Raw genomic sequence first — 13,998 nt, forward strand, 5'->3', positions numbered from 1 at the left:
TGCCCCGGGATCTCCGGGAGGGGCACCCTGGGGGCGTGGTGAGTGCGAGGGAGGGGCAGGGTCCTCCCCGTGACGTCACACGCGTGACGTCACACGCGTGATGTCGCAGGGGTGGCTGTAGCATCCCCTGTGACATCGCGCACGTCACGGGGGTGGTGTTGAGCTTCGAGGGAGTAAGGCTGCGCCCCGTGACGTCACACACGTGTGACGTCACACACGTGTGACGTCACAGGCACGACGTCACGGGGGCGCCTCCAGGGCGGGCCAGGGCCAGGACGAGTGGGTTTCCGAGGGGCGGTGCCCCTCCTAGCCCCGCCCTCCGCACTGGGCCACGCCCCCCGCCGCGTCCCAGCCAATGAGCGCCGCCGGTGGGCGGGAGCGCGGGAGACCCCCCCGGCTGGTGTTTACCTTTGAACCCGCCCGGGAGGAGGTGGCGGACGGGGGGGGCCCGGGGGGGGTACGGGGCTGTCAGGGGTTGGGGGGGTCTCGGGGAGCCAAAGGGCGGCGGGGGGCGGCGGGGGGCGCCCCGGGGCCGGGGGGGGCGGTTGGGGGGGGCGCCAGTTGAGGGGTGCGGGTTTGGGGGGAGGTCTCGGGGGTGCCCCCCCGCTGATGCCCCCCCAGGTGGAGGTCCTGAGGGGGTACCGGGGGGGGTCTGGGGGTGCCGGGTCTGGGGCGGTCTGGGGGGGTCTGGGGGTGCCCCCCATGCTGATGCCCCCCCCATGGAGGTCCTGACGGGGTGCCGGGGTCGGGGGGGGTCTGGGGGGGTCTGGGGGTGCCGGGTCTGGGGGTACCGGGGTCGGGGCGGGTGTGGGGGGGGTCTGGGGGTGCCGGGTCTGGGGGGGTCGGGGCGGGTCTGGGGGGGTCTGGGGGTGCCGGGTCTGGGGGGGTCTGGGGGTGCCGGGTCTGGGGGGGTCGGGGCGGGTCTGGGGGGGTCTGGGGGTGCCGGGTCTGGGGGTGCCGGGTCGGGGGGGGTCTGGGGGTGCCGGGTCTGGGGGGGTCGGGGCGGGTCTGGGGGGGTCTGGGGGTGCCGGGTCTGGGGGTGCCGGGTCGGGGGGGGTCTGGGGTGCCGGGTCTGGGGGTGCCGGGTCGGGGGGGGTCTGGGGGGGTCTGGGGGTGCCGGGTCTGGGGGTGCCGGGTCTGGGGGGTCTGGGGGTGCCGAGTCTGGGGGGGTCTGGGGGTACCGGGGGTCGGGGGGGGGCCTGGGGTGCCGGGTCTGGGGGGGTCTGGGGGGGTCTGGGGGTGCCGGGTCTGGGGGGGTCTGGGGGGGTCTGGGGGTGCCGGGTCTGGGGGTGCCGGGTGGGGGGGGGTCTGGGGGTGCCGGGTCTGGGGGTGCCGGGTCTGGGGGTGCCCCCCATGCTGATGCCCCCCCAGATGGAGTTCCTGACGGGGTACCGGGCGGAGCTGCTGGAACTGGTCTCGCTGGTGCTGGGCTGGCGGCGGGGGGGCCGGGGGGGCCCCCCCGAAGCCGGGGTCCTGCGGCGGCTGCCCCCCGAGCCGGGGCCCTGGGTGCTGCACGCGCTGCCCAACACCCGCCTGGGGGTGGCCCTGCCCGCGGGGGGGGCCCGGCGCGGGGGGGGGCCCTGCGGGGACCCCCGGGGCCCCTCTGCGGGGACACGGCCCTGACGCTGCCCGACCTGCGCCGCACCTTGGCCTTCGTCAGCCTGGAGGAGGAGGAGGAGGAGGAGGGCGGCAGGGCCCCCCCGGGTAACGGCCCCCCCCGGGACCCCCACAAGTGACCCCAAGGAGACCCCCCCCCGGTCCCCCCACAGGACCCCGAACCTGACCCCAAAGAGACCCCCCCCGGTCCCCCCACAGGACCCCAAACCTGACCCCAAAGAGACCCCCCCGGTCCCCCCACAGCACCCCAAACCTGACCCCAAAGAGACCCCCCCGGTCCCCCCACAGGACCCCGAACCTGACCCAGATGTGACCCTGAACTTCACCCTGGGGGGGGACCCCAAACCTGACCCCAAAGAGACCCCCCCAGTCCCCCCACAGGACCCCGAACCTGACCCCAAAGAGACCCCCCAGTCCCCCCACAGCACCCCAAACCTGACCCCAAAGAGACCCCCCCGGTCCCCCCACAGGACCCCAAACCTGACCCCAAAGAGACCCCCCCGGTCCCCCCACAGGACCCCAAACCTGACCCCAAAGAGACCCCCCGGTCCCCCCACAGCACCCCAAACCTGACCCCAAAGAGACCCCCCCAGTCCCCCCACAGCACCCCAAACCTGACCCCAAAGAGACCCCCCCGGTCCCCCCACAGGACCCCAAACCTGACCCCAAAGAGACCCCCCCAGTCCCCCCACAGCACCCCAAACCTGACCCCAAAGAGACCCCCCCGGTCCCCCCACAGGACCCCAAACCTGACCCCAAAGAGACCCCCCCGGTCCCCCCACAGGACCCCAAACCTGACCCCAAAGAGACCCCCCCCGGTCCCCCCACAGCACCCCAAACCTGACCCCAGATGTGACCCTGAACTTCACCCTGGGGGGGGACACCCTGGGGGGGGACCCCAAACCTGAGCCCAAAGGGACCCCCAGCTCTCCCCACTGTGGGCCCCCCCAGATTCCCCCCGTGGGACCCCAAACCTGACCCCACAGGCGCCCTGAGACCCCCCCCCCATGGGACCCCAAATCTGAGCCCAATCCTGACCCCAAGGGACTCCCAACCTCAGCCGGGGGGGGACCCCAAACCCCACCCCCGGAGGGACCCCATGGGGCACCCAGGGCGAGTCCCAGGGTCCCCCCGGACCCCCCCGACCCCCCCGTCCCCCCCCAGGCCGGGTGCTGGTGGTGACGCGGGTGCTGCTGCTGACGGACGCCCGCGGGGTCCCCCTGGGCTTCGACTTCGAGTTGGGGTCCCCCCGCGCCCCCCCCGCGCCCCCCCCGGCCCGCCGGGCCCTGGCCCTGCTCTGCCGCGCCATGGGGTGCCCCATGGCCGGGGGGCCCCCCCGCCGCCCCCGCCAGCTCACCGTGGGGGACGCCGGCCTGCATGCGTGAGTGCCCCCCCCCCCGGCACCTTTTGGGGTGCCCCCCCCGTCGCTCCCCTGGGACACACGTCCCCCCCCAGGGTGCCCCCCCGTGACCCCCCCGTCCCCCCCCAGCGCCCTGCAGCCGGCCGCCGCACGCCTGGGGGTGACGCTGGTGGGGACCCCCGCTGCGGGGGCTGGGGGCCCCCCCCCACCCTCGCCCCCCCCGCGCTGCGCTCCCGCCTCTGCCACGCCTGCGGGGGGCTCGCCGGGACCCCGCTGCCGTGGTGAGGGGGGGCCGGGGGGGGCCGGGGGCGTCCCTGGGGGATGCAGAGGCAGGGGGGTGCCTGGGGTGCCATGGGGCGCAGGGGGGTGCAGGGGGTGCCTTGGGGTGCAATGGGGGGGTAGGGGGGTGCCATGGGGGGGCAGGGGGGTGCAGGGGGTGCCTGGGGTGCAATGGGGGGGGTAGGGGGGTGCCTGGGGTGCCATGGGGGGGTAGGGGGTGCAGGGGGTGCCTGGGGTGCAATGGGGGGGTAGGGGGGTGCCTGGGGTGCCATGGGGGGGCAGGGGGGTGCAGGGAGGTGCCATGGGGCGCAGGGGGGTGCAGGGGGTGCCTTGGGGTGCAATGGGGGGGCAGGGGGGGTGCAGGGGGTGCCTTGGGGTGCAAAGGGGCGCAGGGGGGGTGCAGGGGGTGCAAAGGGGCGCAGGGGGTGCAATGGGGTGCAATGGGGCGCAGGGGGGTGCCTTGGGGTGCAATGTGGGGGGGTAGGGGGGTGCAGGGGGTGCAATGGGGTGCAGGGTGGTGCAGGGGGTACAATGGGGTGCAGGGGGTGCAATGGGGCGCAGGGGGGGTGCATTGGGGTGCAAAGGGGCGCAGGGGGGTGCATTGGGGTGCAATGGGGGGGTAGGGGGGTGCAGGGGGTGCATTGGGGCGCAGGGGGTGCATTGGGGCGCAGGGGGGTGCACAGGAGGGGTCCAGGCCCCCCCAGCGCTGCCGTGCTGTACCGCTCCGAGGGGTGCCGGGTACGTGGGGTGCCCGGGGGTGCGGAGGGGTTTGGGGGTGCAGGGGGGAGGCACGGGGGTGTTTGGGGGTGCAGGGGGGGTGCTGCCGCCCCCTGACCCCCCTCCAGCCCGCAGTGCCGGGCCGTGCTGTACTGCTCCGAGGGGTGCCGTGCGGCCGAGGCGCTCGGGGTGCACCGGGGGTGGTGCCGCCAACTCGGGGGGTTCATGGGGCGCGCGGCCGCCCTGGCGCAGCTGCCCTTCACCTTCACCGCAGGTGGGGGGCGCGGGGGGGCGAGGCCTGGGGAGGGACAGGGGTTGGGGGTGCAGCTGGGAGGGAGTGGGGTGCTGGGGGTGCAGCAGGGTCAGGGGGGTGCAATGGGGTCGGGGGGGTGCAGTAGGGTCGGGGGTCCAATGGGGTCGGGGGTGGAATGGGGTTCTGGGGGGTGCAGTGGGGTTCTGGGGGTGCAATGGGGTGCTGGGGGGTGCAATGGGGTCAGTGGGGAATGGGGTTTTGGGGGTGCAATGGGGTTCTGGGGGGTGCAATGGGGTAGGGGGATGCAATGGGGTTTTGGGGGCCCAATGGGGTTCTGGGGGTGCAGTAGAGTCGGGGGGTGCAATGGGGTCAGGGGGTGCAATGGGGGTTTGGGGGTCCAATGGGGTTCTGGGGGGCGCAGTGGGGTTCTGGGGGTGCAATGGGGTCGGGGGGTGCAATGGGGTTTTGGGGGCCCAATGGGGGTCGGGGTGCAATGGGGTGCTGGGGGTGCAATGGGGTCGGGGGGTGCAATGGGTGCCGTAGGGCACAGCAGGGTGCTGTTGGGTGCCATGGGGTGTCCTCCCGCCCCCCAGAGGTGACGAGCGAGACCTTCGACAAGGAGCGGTTTCCTGCGGGCGCGGGGGCTCACCCGGGGGGGGTGGGCCCACCTCAGCATGCTGGTGCGGGCCCCCGACTACGGTGTGGGGCTGGGGGGGGGGCAGCCACCCCCCAGGACACCCCACGGTGAGCGGCTGCAGGGGGGGACGGATGGACCGGGGGGGCTGGGGGCAATGGGGGTAACTGGGGGGCTCAGGGGGGCAATGGGGGAGTGCTGAGAGGGTAAATGGGGGGCTCGGGGGGGGCTCTGGGGGCTTGGGGGAGCAATGGGGGGCAGTGGGAGAGCACTGAGGGGGTAATTGGGGGCTCGGGGGGGGCTCGGGGGGGGCACTTGGGGGGATTGTGGACTCGGGGGTTAATTGGGGGACTCTGGAGGTTACTGGGGGGCTCTGGGAGGTGGTGGGGGGGGCCCCGGGGGCGCTGGGGCTGGGGGGTCGCTGATGCCCTGTGCCCCCTCCCAGACCCCCCTTTGAGGGGCTGCAGCCGGCGGGGGAGGTGGCGCTGCCCCCCGCCCCCTCCGAGGCCCCCCCCGCCAACAGCTTCTTCAGTGAGTGCGGGGGGGGCACGGGAGGGGTTGGGGGGCAATGGGGCTTCAACGGGAGACACTGGGGGTGCAACGGGGGGGGCCTTGGGGGTGCATTGGGCATTCATTGGGGGACACTGGGGGGGTCCTGGGGGTGCACAGAGTGCTCCGAGGGCTGATGGGGGGGCCGTGGGGTGATGCAGGGGGCTGGGGGGGGCCGTGGGGCGCCAGGGGCTACAGCGGGGTGCCGGGGGGGTTGGGGGGTGCTGGGGGGGCCGGGGGGGGGGCATGGGGTAGTGAGGAGTTCTGGGGGGTGCCGTGGGGTGCAGCAGGGTGCCGGGGGGGTTGGGGGGTGCTGAGGGGGGGCATGGGGTAGTGAGGGGTGCCGTGGGGTGCCGTGGGGGTGCAGCGGTGGTGCCAGGGGGGTGGGGGGTGCTGGGGGGGGCATGGGGTAGTGAGGGGTGCCGTGGGGGTGCCGTGGGGTGCCGTGGGGTGCAGCGGGGTGCCTGACCCCCCCAGGCTCCTGGCAGCAGTACTACGCTTGGCGGGGGCTGCCCCTCAGCTCCCCCCTGGCCGCGCTGCTCTCCTACCCCCTGAGCCTCTACTACGTCGTCACCAGCCTCGCGCCCCAACACTGTGAGCGGGGGCCGGGGGGGGCCGGGGGGGGGCCGGGGGGTGCTGGGGGGCATGGGGGGGCCGGGGGGGGAGTGGGGGCTCTGGTGCAGGGGTGACCCCGGGATTCAGGGGTCCCCCGGCAGAGCCAGGTCGTCCCCCTGCTAATGGGGGTCCCCATTTGGGGTCCCCTCGGGGGGGGGTCCCATTTTAGGGGGTGCCCTTTTGGGGTGTCCCCTTTTGGGGGGTGCCCTGGGGTGGGTTCCCTTTGGGGTGGTGCCCTTGGGGGTCCCCACTGAGGGTCCCTCGGGGTCCCCCAGTCCCGGAGCTGAACATCCTGAGGAAGCGCTCGCTGCGGGTGCAGGTGGAGGAGAGCGGCCGGGAGCTGCAGCTGGTCGGGCTCTTCTGGGTGAGCACTGGGAGGGACTGGGAGCACTGGGAGGGACTGGGAGGGACTGGGGGGACTGGGAGGCACTGGGAAAGACTGGGGAGACTGGGAGGGACTGGAGCTGCAGCTGGTTGGGCTCTTCTGGGTGAGCACTGGGAGGGACTGGGAGCACTGGGAGGGACTGGGAGGGACTGGGGGGACTGGGAGGCACTGGGAAAGACTGGGGAGACTGGGAGGGACTGGGAGCTGCAGCTGGTCGGGCTCTTCTGGGTGAGCACTGGGAGGGGACTGGGAGCACTGGGAGGGACTGGGAGCACTGGGGAGGACTGGAGGGACTGGGGGGACTGGGAGGGACTGGGGCGCTGGGAGGGACTGGGGGCGCTGGGGGGACTGGGAGCACTGGGGAGGACTGAGGGCACTGGTGGGACTGGGAGCGACTGGGAGCTACAGCTGGTCAGGCTCTTCTGGGTGAGCACTGGGAGGGACTGGGAGCACTGGGGAGGACTGGGAAGGTCTGGGGGAACTGGGACTGAGAACACTGAGAGGGACTGGGAGGCACTGGGAAGGACTGGGGGAACTGGGACTGAGAACACTGAGAGGGACTGGGAGCACTGGGAGGCACTGGGAAGGTCTGGGGGAACTGGGACTGGGAGCACTGGGAGGCACTGGGAGGCACTGGGAAGGACTGGGGGAACTGGGACTGAGGACACTGAGAGGGACTGGGAGCACTGGGAGGCACTGGGAGGGCACTGGAAGGACTGGGGGAACTGGGACTGAGAACACTGAGAGGGACTGGGAGCACTGGGAGGCACTGGGAGGCACTGGGGGAACTGGGACTGAGGACACTGAGAGGGACTGGGAGCACTGGGAGGCACTGGGAGGCACTGGGAAGGACTGGGGGAACTGGGACTGAGAACACTGAGAGGGACTGGGAGCACTGGGAGGCACTGGGAAGGACTGGGGGAACTGGGACTGAGGACACTGAGAGGGACTGGGAGCGCTGGGGGTGGGTGGGCAGAGGGTGTCAGGGTCTGTCAGAGGGGTTGGGGGGCTCAGGGGGGTTGGGGGGGCTCACCACCCCCCCCCACCCCCACCCCCCCCCGTGCCCCAGGAGCTGTCGGTGCTGCTGCCCCACGTCTCCCTGGAGCTGCTGTTCCTGGGGGGCTCCGTGCCCCCCACCATGGACGGGCGGCGATTCCTGCTGCACCGCACGGTGGGGAGGGGGGCGGGGGGGTCATGGGGGGCACATGGGGGGCGGGGGGGCCATGGATGCAGTGACCTGAGGGGCTGGGGGGGGGGGGGGATGGGTGGAGGGGTGTCATGGGGGGGGACGTGGGGTGCACAGGAGCACTTTGGGGGGGGGAAAGGGGGCCTGGCACAGTTGGGGGGGGCAGCTGGGGGCTCTGGGGGAAGTTGGGGGTGCCGGGGGGGCAGTTTGGGGGTGCTGGGGGGCAGCTGAGGTGCCGGGGGGGGCCATGACCCCCCAGCTGAGTGCCTGACCTGCCCCCCCCCCCCAGGAGGTGCAGGAGCTGCTCCCAGGGACCCCCCCCAAAGGCGGGGGGGCCCCGGGGGGTGCAGGTGGGGTTCAGCACCCGCCCCGGCCCCCGCCCCGACCTCGTCATCGGTGAGTGGGGGCGGGGGGGGCGGGGGGGGTTCAGGGGGGGCAAGGGGTGATGGGGGGGGGGCACGGGGGGAGGCAGCTGGGGGGCAGTTGGCGGTGCGGGGGGGCAGTTGGGGGGGCACAGGAGGCAGCCTGGGGGGCAGTTGGGGGGCACAGGGGGCAGCTGGGGGGGCAGTTGGCAGTGCGGGGGGGCAGTTGGGGGGCACAGGGGGCAGCTGGGGGGTCAATGGGGTCACGTGGGGTCTCTGGGTCCCCCCCAGGGTTCAACCCCGGCTTCGCCCTGAAGGAGTCGTGGTTCAGCGCCCTCCCCCGCCTGCAGGTCAGACCCCGATGACCACTGGGGACCCCCCTCATCCCCCCCTGGGACCCCCCGGGACCCCCCAGTAACCCCTGGAGACCTGCCGAACCCCCCAACACCCGCAGGGTCTCCAAACAATGCCCCCCGGGACCCCCCCAACGCCCCCGGGGACCCCCCAATGACCCCCAAGGAGCCCCCCCCATAGCCCCAACAGCCCCCAGGGCCCCCAATCCCCCCCAGCACCCCAATGCCCCGGGGTCGGGGGGGGACACGACCCCGACGCGGGGTCCCCTGGGCGGGGGGCGGGGCGGAGCCCCAGTCGGAGGGATCCCGGACACGGGGGGTCCCCCGGGGGGGCAGTGCCGGACGATGGGTGTCGTCCCCCCCCAGGCGCAGCGGGGTGCCGGCGTACTTCGCGGAGGGGGGGGAGTACGGCTGCGCCGTGGCGGGGCGGCCGTGGGGGGCGGGCCACGGGGGGGGGCACCGGCCCCCCCCTCCTCAACCCCTTCCGCTGCCCCTTCCGCCGGCCCGGCCTCGACAACGCCCTGCCCTGGTGAGCCTGACCCCTGACCCCTGACCCCGGCCTGCCCCTGCCCCCTCACGTCACCCCGAGCCCACACCTGGTCTTTGACCCGACCCCCGACCCTGAACCCCAACCCCTGAGCCAACCTCTGACCTGACCCCTGAGCTCTGAACCCGTAGCCAACCTTTGACCTGACCCTTAACCCTGACGGACCTGACCTTTGGCCCAGCACTTGACCCTGACCCCAACTGCTGACCTGACCTCTGACCCCAGCACCTGACCCCTCAGCCAACCTCTGACCCTGACCACAACCCCCGTCTGGCCCTGACCCCTCGTTGACCCCACCCACTAGCCCTGACCTCCGAACCCACCCCGGCTCCATCCTGACCCCAGCTGACCTCTGCCCTTTGACCCCAGGTACGCCAACGCCTTCATCTTCCAGCTGCTCTACAAGGGGGGGGCAGGGGGACCCCGCCCCCGCCCCGCAGCGGCCGCCGTCCCCCGCTCCCCCCCCCGCCAGCCCCCCCCCCCAGCGGCGCCGCGACAAGCGCCCCCCCCGCCGCCGCCGCTGAGGGGCAGCGAGGGGCTCGTTCATTGGGGGCGATTCGTTAACGGGGGCGATTAACGAGGGGCCACGGGGGGGGGGGGGGCAATAAACGTGTGTTTTGAGCAACAGGCGGAGCCTCGGGGTGTCCCCTCTGCCCCCCCATCTCCTGCCCCACGGCGGGGCCTGTCCCGCGGGGACCGAGGGGCGGGCGGGGGCCGTCACCCGCTGGCGCCCCTGACCCTTGCTCGCCCCACGCCCAACGCCGCCATTGTCCCCATCGTCCCCTTGTCCCCGTCCCCGCCCCGCTGACATCACCGGCCGATGATCTTGCGGGCACCCACTCCCCCCCCGCCCCGTCACCCGCCCCGTCACCCGCCCCGCCCCCCCGAGCCGGCCCCCATATACAGGTGTGCGCACCTGCGGGGCCCCAACCGCGCAGGGGCCGCTGCTGTGGCGCCATAGGGGCTATAGGGCTCTCTGCTGCTCGCGGGCTCGCTATAGGGTCTGGGGGGGGGTCTGCTGCTCGTGGGGTCTCTATAGGGTCTGGGGGGGGGTCTGCTGCTCGCGGGCTCGCTATAGGGTCTGGGGGGGGGTCTGCTGCTCGTGGGGTCTCTATAGGGTCTCTGTGGGCTCCCCGCTGCTCGTGGGGTCTCTATAGGGTCTCTGTGGGCTCCCCGCTGCTTGTGGGGTCTCTATAGGGTCTCTGTGGGCTCCCCGCTGCTCGTGGGGTCTCTATAGGGTCTGTGGGGGGGTCTGCTGCTCGTGGGGTCTCTATAGGGTCTCTGTGGGCTCCCCGCTGCTCGTGGGGTCTCTATAGGGTCTCTGTGGGCTCCCCGCTGCTCGTGGGGTCTCTATAGGGTCTCTGTGGGCTCCCCGCTGCTCGTGGGGTCTCTATAGGGTCTCTGTGGGCTCCCTGCTGCTCGTGGGGTCTCTATAGGGTCTCTGTGGGCTCCCCGCTGCTCGTGGGGTCTCTATAGGGTCGCTGCCGCCTCCCTCTCTATACTGTCCCTGTTCGCTGTGCCTGTACGGTTGCTTTAGGGTCTCCGCTGCTCCGACAGTCTCTGCGGGGTGTCTGGAGGGCATCTATAGGCGCTCTGTAGGGTGTCTCCAGGCTCTTCTTAGGACGTCCCCATAGGGTCTGCCCAGGCTGTCTGTAGGGTCTCTGTAGGGCACCTATAGGCTCCTTCTCGTAGGGCGCCCGCGGCTCGCCCCGGGCCGTCTGCAGGGTCGCCGTAGGCCGTCCGTAGGGCCCCCCCTAGGGCTGCCGGCCCCCGTCCCGCCGCGGGGGGGGCGATGGCGCACGGGGGGCTGCAGGTGCTGGGGCTGGCGCTGGCGCTGGCGGGGGTGGGGGGCGCTGGTGGCGGCCGCGCGGCGCTGCCGCAGTGGCAGGTGTCCTCCTTCGCCGGGGGACACCATCATCACGGCGGTGGTCACCTACCAGGGGCTGTGGATGAACTGCGCCAGCCAGAGCACCGGCATCCTCCAGTGCAAGAGCTTCGACTCCATCCTCGCCCTGCCCGGTGAGGGGGGGCCGGGGGGGCGGGGGGGGCGGGGGGGCACCCCCACCTCCGGTGCGAGAGCTTCGACTCCCTGCGCTGGGGCGGGGGGGGGGTGCAGGGCTGGGGGTGATGGGGGGGTGATGGGGGGCGGGGGGTCCCTGGGGGTGCAGCGGTGTGGGGGGGCTCAGCGATGGGGAGGGGGGAGGAAGTTGGGGACGGGGGGGTGTGGGTCACGACACCCGAGCTGGGGGGAACCCGGGCGTCCGGCAGCTGCCACAGCCGGGGGGGGGTCCTGCCACCCCCCCGCACCCCCAGACCTTGAGGGACCCCCTGACCCCCCCCCCGGCCCGGGGGGTCCCGACCGCCGGAGCTGAAGAACCGTCCGGGCTGGTGGGGGGAGGGGGCACCTCCCGGACACCTGGGGTCCTCGGGACGGGGGGGGGGCCCTGGGGCTGGGGGGGGAGCGCAGGGCGCCCCGACTCCCACCTCCCCACCGCAGGGGTCAGCGGGGTCACCCGGACACCCGGGTCCCCCGGGACGCCGGGGTTCTCCCAGACCCCCAAGAGGGGACCCAGGCTCCCGGCCTGGGGGGGCCAAAATCTGCCCCCCCACCCCCACAGGGGGCCCCGGGCGTGCGGGCCCTCCCGGCCCCCCCCGGGGGAACCCGGGCATCCGGGCGCTGCCTTCGGTTTCGCTGAAACTGCCATCCCGGGGGGGTTGGGAGCGGCCGTTGGGGCGCGGTGGGGTTCCCCCCCCCGTGGGGATGGGTGCAAAGTCCCTCCCCCACCCCACCCTGTGGGGCGCGGGGGGGGAACGCGGGCGTCCGGGTCACCCGGACGTGACCTGTGCCCCCACCCCGGGGGAACCGGGCGTCCAGGGACCCCCGCTTCACCCCCCCGGCACCCCGGGGACCCCCCCGGTGTCCCCCGCTGCGCTGGCGGGGACCCAAACCGCGGGGTGCCGGGGCGGTGCCCCACCCGTCCCTCCTGCCCATCCCCTGCCCCTCCCCTGAAAAGGCCGAAGTCTAAACCCGGTGACAGTCGGGGGGGGCCATAAACCCGTAACCCCACCCCGCCCCGACGTCTGGGTCCCCCCACCCCGCCCGGACACCTGGGTCCCCCCCCACCCGGTCACCGGGGTCGCCCCCACCCCGCCCGGACACCTGGGTCCCCCCCACCCGGTCACCGGGGTCCCCCCACCCGGACACCTGGGACCCCCCTGGGCTGAAGGGCAGCAGGATGGGGGGCAGGCGCTGGCGGGGCAAGGGGTGCCCTGCCCTCCCTGTGACCCCCGTGACCTCTCGGTGACCCCCCCCCCCCGTGACCCGCCCCCCCCCAGGGCACCTGCAGGCGACGCGGGCGCTGATGGTGGTGGCGGGGGTGCTGGGGGTCCTGGCCCTGGCGGTGGCGGTGGCGGGGGATGAAGTGCACCCGCTGCGGGGGAGGGACGACCCCCCGGCGCAAGGCCGGCATCGCGGCTGCCGGCGGCGGCCTCTTCCTCCTGTCCGGTGAGCGGGACCCCCCGAGACCTCCCCCCCCCCATTTTGGGGTCCCCCCCGTTGGGGACACCATGTCCCCATTTTGGGGTCTCTGTGCCCTCTTGGGGACCCCACACCCCTGTTTCAGGGGTCTCTACCTGCTATCAGGGACCCCCCCAGCCCCACCGCCCCATTTTGGGGTGGGGGGGGGCTCGGGGGGGCTGACAGGGTGCTCCCCCCCCCAGGGCTGGCGGGGCTGATTGCCAGCTCCTGGTACGGCCACCGCGTCGTCACCAACTTCTACGACCCCATGGTCCCCGTCAACCTCAAGTGAGGGGGGGGCTCGGAGGGGGGGTGGCCGTGGGGGCAGGTCTGGGGGAGCTGTGGGGCTGGGAAGGGGCTCGGGGGGTTGTCTGGAGGGTTTGGTAGCTTGGGTTTGGGGGACTGTGTGGAGGGTTTGGGGGTGCAGTGGGGGGCTGTGGGGCTGGCGGGGGGCTGTAGGGAAGGGTTGCGGGTGTGTGGGCTGGGAGGAGGCTGTGGGGCAGGTCTGGGGGGGGCCGTGGGGAGGGTTTGGGGGGCTGTGGGGCTGGGAGGAGGCTGTGGGGCAGGTCTGGGGGGGCCATGGGGAGGGTTTGGGGGTGCAGGGGGGGCTGTGGGGCTGGGGAAGAGGTTTGGGGGGCCGTGGGGCTGGGAGGGGGCTGCGGGGCAGGTCTGGGGGGGCCGTGGGGCTGGGAGGGGGCTGTGGGGCAGGTCTGGGGGGGCCGTGGGGAGGGTTTGGGGGGCTGTGGGGCTGGGAGGAGGCTGTGGGTCAGGTCTGGGGGGGCCGTGGGGCTGGGAGGGGGCTGCGGGGCGGGTCTGGGGGGCCGTGGGGAGGGTTTGGGGGCCGTGGGGCTGGGAGGAGGCTGTGGGTCAGGTCTGGGGGGGCCGTGGGGATGGGAGGGGGCTGTGGGGAAGGTCTGGGGGGGCTGTGGGTCAGGTCTGGGGGGGCCGTGGGGATGGGAGGGGGCTGCGGGGTGGGTCTGGGGGGCCGTGGGGAGGGTTTGGGGGTCCCTCACCCCCGTGCCCCCCCCAGGTACGAGTTCGGCCCCGCCATCTTCGTGGCCTGGGCGGGGGAGGGCGGGGGGCACGGCCGGGCCTACCCCCGCAGCAAGGCCCCCGGCCCCCGGCCCCCCAGCAGCCGCGAGTACGTCTGAGGGGGCCCCGCGCTGGGCCCCCCCGCGCAGTTTGGGGACCCCCCCGCGCGGTTTGGGGGCCCCCCCGCGGGGCGCTCCCTCAGGCCTGGACGGGGCGGGGGGGGGCCCCGCTGTAGGGTGTGCCCCCCCAGCCGGTGTTGGGGACCCCCAAGTTTTGGGGTACCCCCCCGGGGTCTCCACGGGCTTTTCGCGAGCGGTTTTGTACGAAATAAAGTTTTTTGTGTGTTTTAACTCTGTTCGGGCCGAGTTTGGCTCCTGCCCCCCCCCCCCCCCCCCCCCCCCCCCCCCGAAGGACCACTCCCCCAACGCGCCCACCCTGCCCGTCCAAGATGGCGGCGCCCATTGCCGTACGGCGGCGTCATCGGGAGGCGCCCGTCCGGACGTGGCGGCGCCCGTTGCCGTACGGTGGCGTCATCGGGAGGCGCCGGGACGGCGATGCTGGAAGCGCTGGTGGCGGGCGGCGCGGAGGGGCA

General features: G+C 73.9%; 2 protein-coding genes across 2 annotated transcripts; both read left to right on the forward strand.

Annotated features, from left to right (window-relative positions):
- Positions 1-1,371: 1,371 nt before the first annotated feature.
- Positions 1,372-9,381, forward strand: ZMYND15 (zinc finger MYND-type containing 15). Its single transcript, XM_059835217.1, is given in 11 exon segments — positions 1,372-1,567; positions 2,782-2,998; positions 4,102-4,247; positions 4,820-4,848; positions 4,850-4,970; positions 5,887-6,003; positions 6,300-6,388; positions 7,479-7,580; positions 7,946-7,991; positions 8,249-8,307; positions 9,298-9,381. Coding segments are annotated over 11 exon segments (1,206 nt in total).
- Positions 9,382-10,649: 1,268 nt separating this feature from the next.
- LOC132321784 (claudin-7-like) lies at positions 10,650-13,525 on the forward strand. The gene is given in 6 exon segments (XM_059835218.1): positions 10,650-10,760; positions 10,762-10,876; positions 12,194-12,267; positions 12,269-12,362; positions 12,578-12,662; positions 13,405-13,525. Coding segments are annotated over 6 exon segments (600 nt in total).
- The last annotated feature ends 473 nt before the right edge of the window (positions 13,526-13,998 follow it).

The sequence above is a fragment of the Gavia stellata genome, unplaced genomic scaffold (assembly GCF_030936135.1).
Source record: "Gavia stellata isolate bGavSte3 unplaced genomic scaffold, bGavSte3.hap2 HAP2_SCAFFOLD_221, whole genome shotgun sequence".
NCBI lineage: Eukaryota > Metazoa > Chordata > Aves > Gaviiformes > Gaviidae > Gavia > Gavia stellata.